This window comes from Charadrius vociferus, unplaced genomic scaffold (assembly GCF_000708025.1).
Source record: "Charadrius vociferus isolate BGI_N301 unplaced genomic scaffold, ASM70802v2 scaffold647, whole genome shotgun sequence".
NCBI classification, from domain to species: Eukaryota; Metazoa; Chordata; class Aves; order Charadriiformes; family Charadriidae; genus Charadrius; species Charadrius vociferus.
In genome coordinates, this window is record NW_009649585.1 from 441312 (window position 1) to 445028 (window position 3717).

Here is a 3717-nt window from a genome sequence, read left to right on the forward strand (position 1 = left end):
CCCTTGAGCAGGGTGAGCTGCACGGGAGAGGATTAAAAAGTTGCCGAGAAAGGTGAAACCCCAGAAAATACACCAGCAGGTCCGGGACGTGGCGGGGGGCGGCTGGAGGTAAGTGTCCCCCAAGGGCCCCTGGAGACCTGCTCCGGCCCCAGCGCCGTCGGAGCGGGGAGAGCAGCGTCGGGGCACTCGGGGTGAGCCCCGGCCCCACGGGAGCTCCCGGCACAACAGCGGCACCCGGCAAAGCCGAGCAGCCTTTTCCCTCCGGGACCTGCCAGCGGGAGATGCAGCTGATGTTCCACCACCTTTAGTGGGTTTGTTTTCTCTTCCAGCAATCATCTTATTCAAAAAAACCCACCCAGGCATACATATACTTTAGTATTTTAGTATTTTCATGATAAAATATTTATCCTTTTACTAGAAACAAAATTTCATGTCAAATTTTGCTACCTTTCCCTTCGAACGTGGTTCGAACTTTGTAAGAGCCGGCAACTTGCCAAAGGAACTCACCGACTCGAAACAATTTCCTGCAGCTGCTCAATTTGCCCCCAGAAATGGGGGGGGGGGGGGTAGACTCGGGGTCCATTTTGCATTATTGAGGTTTCCTTTCTTTTCTGGCGGGGCAGCTCTGGGGCAGACGGGTCCGAGAGGAGAGGGGGTTCCTGCCGGGAGGGAAGCTCCAGAGCTGCCTTCGCTCCTCTCTGATGACCGTCGTCCTCTGCCCTCCCTCTCCCGCCTCCCTCCCTCTCTGCCGGATGGATCTCTCCCTTCAACCTCTCCATTTCCGTCATGTGTCCATCTTCGGGATGTTTTCCCATTTCCCTGTGTCTCCTCCTCTTCCTGACATCTTCTTCCTCTCCCTTTCCGACCTCTTTGCTGTGACTTGTCACGTTAACTCCTTCCTCTCCTGCTCCTTCCCAACCCCCTGCTCCCGCTCCGTCTCGCTCTTGGCCGGTCCCTCGCTCAGGTACTTGATCATCGAGAACTTCATCCCACCGGAAGAGAAGAACAAGATCATGAATCGCCTGTACTTCGACGGTGAGGAGGACCAGTGGAAGTTCCAGCCGCTGGTGCCCACCGGAGGGGACGTCCCCAGCCCCAAGCCACGCTCCACCCCAGCGCTGCCGACCCGCAGGCACGAAGCCTCTGCCTGCAGGGCAGGGCTGTCCCCGGGCTGGGGGGGCATCAGGGACCCCGGCATGCTTGCAGGTGCCTATGGGTGGAAATCCTCTCCAAGCCAAGCCCCACCAGCAATGACCACCCTTCGCTCTAGACAAGCTCCATTCATCACTGCTTGGATGCATTTTTAGTAGAATTTATGTTCTCTATAATAAATGTTCCTCTCAACTTCTGTTTTTAGAAACAGCAACCAAATGAAGAGGCGGCCCACCTCTGCGGTGGGGTACAAGAGACCCATCAGCCAATACGCCCGTGTGGCCATGGCCATGGGATCTCATCCTCGGTACCGGGTAAGTCAGAGGGTGTGCCAGGGGGCCAAGAAGTCATTGGTTAAATGGGATGGATAAATGGGAGGGAGGGAGGGAGGGATGGATGGATGGATGTAAGGATGGAGGGATGGAGGGATGGATGTAAGGATGGGTGGAGGCAAGGATGGATGGATGGATGGATGGATGTAAGGATGGAGGGATGGAGGGATGGATGTAAGGATGGGTGGAGGCAAGGATGGATGGATGGATGGATGGATGTAAGGATGGAGGGATGGATGTAAGGATGGGTGGAGGCAGGGAGGGAGGGATGGATGGATGGATGTAAGGATGGAGGGATGGAGGGATGGATGTAAGGATGGGTGGAGGCAAGGATGGATGGATGGATGGATGGATGTAAGGATGGAGGGATGGAGGGATGGATGTAAGGATGGGTGGAGGCAAGGATGGATGGATGGATGGATGGATGTAAGGATGGATGGTTGTAAGGATGGGTGGATGGACAGATGGATGTAAGGATGGATGGATGGATGGATGTAAGGTTGGGTGGGTGGATAGATAGATGGATGGATGAACAGTGGGAGAGAACACAGAGTAAACAAGCTCACGATGATTTGGGATACGTCAGTTCGAGCTCCCAGCTTTTTCCTGCCACTTGGCAGGATCGGTGGCCGTGCGCTCAGCCGGTCCTTGAGCTGCTGTCTCACTGGCTCTGCTTGCTCCTGCCATTTGAGAGGACGGGACCATCCAGCCTTGCCTGCTGGACTCAGCCCTGGGAAAGACCAGGAGAGCCTGAGCAGAGCAGGGAGCCTGCGCTCCAGGTTGGAGCTTGCCCTGTGGCGGCGGCAGCCAGAGGAGGGTTCCACTCCCCGGTGTGCCCATCAGCTTCTCTGGGCAGTGCGGACGTGCCGGAGCTGGTGCCGTGTTTTGCCATGTGGTGACTCCCCGTGTTGGCTTCCTCTTTTCCCTGTCGGGCTGCAGGCTGAGAACATCATGTTCCTGGAGCTGGACCTGTCCCCTCCGGCCATCTTCGAGTTTGAGCGGAGCAGGGACCCGGCAGAGCAGGACCCCCGGGCTCTGCACCTGGAGAGGCTGATGCGCCTGGACAGCCTCCTGGAGCGGCCGGCGGCCTCCCGGGTGAGGAAGTCCCGCTCCTGGTGAGTGCCGGCGGCAGGGCGGATGCACGGGGGCTGCGGCACGGCCGGGACACTCTGTGGGGGCAACGGGGGTGCTTGGCACGGGCAGAGGAGTTGCGGCAGAGCTGCGAGCCCCCGTTCCTTTTGGGGTTGAAACTGGCCACGGGTTGTCAGGGGGTGATCAGATTTTAAAATATGGCTGACATTGCTTTGGTAATGGTTCTTAGATAAATGTTAAAAACAGGGTGATGATGTCATGAATCATCATAAATATCTCAGCACAGGAGAGACATGGCCCGGGTGGAGCGGGGCCAGAGGAGGCCCCGGAGATGCTGGGAGGGCGGGAGCCCCTCTGCTGGGAGGACAGGCTGGGAGAGTTGGGGGGGGTCAGCCTGGAGAAGAGAAGGCTAAAAAGGGGAGACCTCAGAGCCCCTTCCAGTGCCTAAAGGGGCTCCAGGAGAGCTGGGGAGGGACTCTGGGTCAGGGAGGGGAGCCGTGGGACCAGGGGGAATGGCTTCAAACTGGAAGAGGACAGGTCTATTTTAGATATTAGGAAGAAATATTTCACTCTGAGGGTGGTGATCCCCTGGGGCAGGTTGCCCCGAGAAGCTGTGGCTGCCCCATCCCTGGAGGTGTTCAAGGCCAGGTTGGACGGGGCTTGGAGCAACCTGGGCTGGGGGGAGGTGGCCCTGCCCAGGGCAGGGGGTGGAACTGGATGATCTTCAAGGTCCCTCCCACCCAAAGCATTCTGTGATTCAATGATATACGTATGTCCCAGATGATAAGACTCAGGGTATCGTCCTGCCCAGCACTGGGTGTCCATTGGTGCCGCCTGCGCAGCGAACAGCTGAGCCAACGGCTGGATTTCAGGGAGAGCGGGAGGCAGGGGAAGGGGAAGAAGAAGGAAACCAGGTTTTTCTCTGTTCATCTCCCCCTCCAGGTGCCAGACGCCGCGGTCACTGCCATCCTCAACCACGCATGTCTCCCTCACCTCCAGCTCCCCGCGCGCCACCACAATGCCAGCTCAGGAGTGACGTCCTGGACGCCCTCGTCCCCCGCACCGCCTCGCAGCGAGGACTGTGCCCTGCCGACGGGCGAGGAAGGGGCTCCAGCCGGCAGCATCTCCCCCCGGCCCCGTT

The 3717-nt window shown here is 58.4% G+C and overlaps 1 protein-coding gene across 1 annotated transcript in view; it reads left to right on the forward strand.

The window, feature by feature from the left end:
• The window catches only part of KIF3C (kinesin family member 3C), a 12432-nt gene extending 8820 nt beyond the window's left edge, over positions 1-3612 (forward strand). The window contains exons 4-7 of the mRNA XM_009890371.1: positions 965-1078; positions 1361-1466; positions 2424-2599; positions 3519-3612. Coding sequence (XP_009888673.1) covers positions 965-1078; positions 1361-1466; positions 2424-2599; positions 3519-3612 — 490 coding nt within the window. The remainder of the gene's footprint in view (positions 1-964; positions 1079-1360; positions 1467-2423; positions 2600-3518) is intronic.
• Positions 3613-3717: the final 105 nt, after the last annotated feature.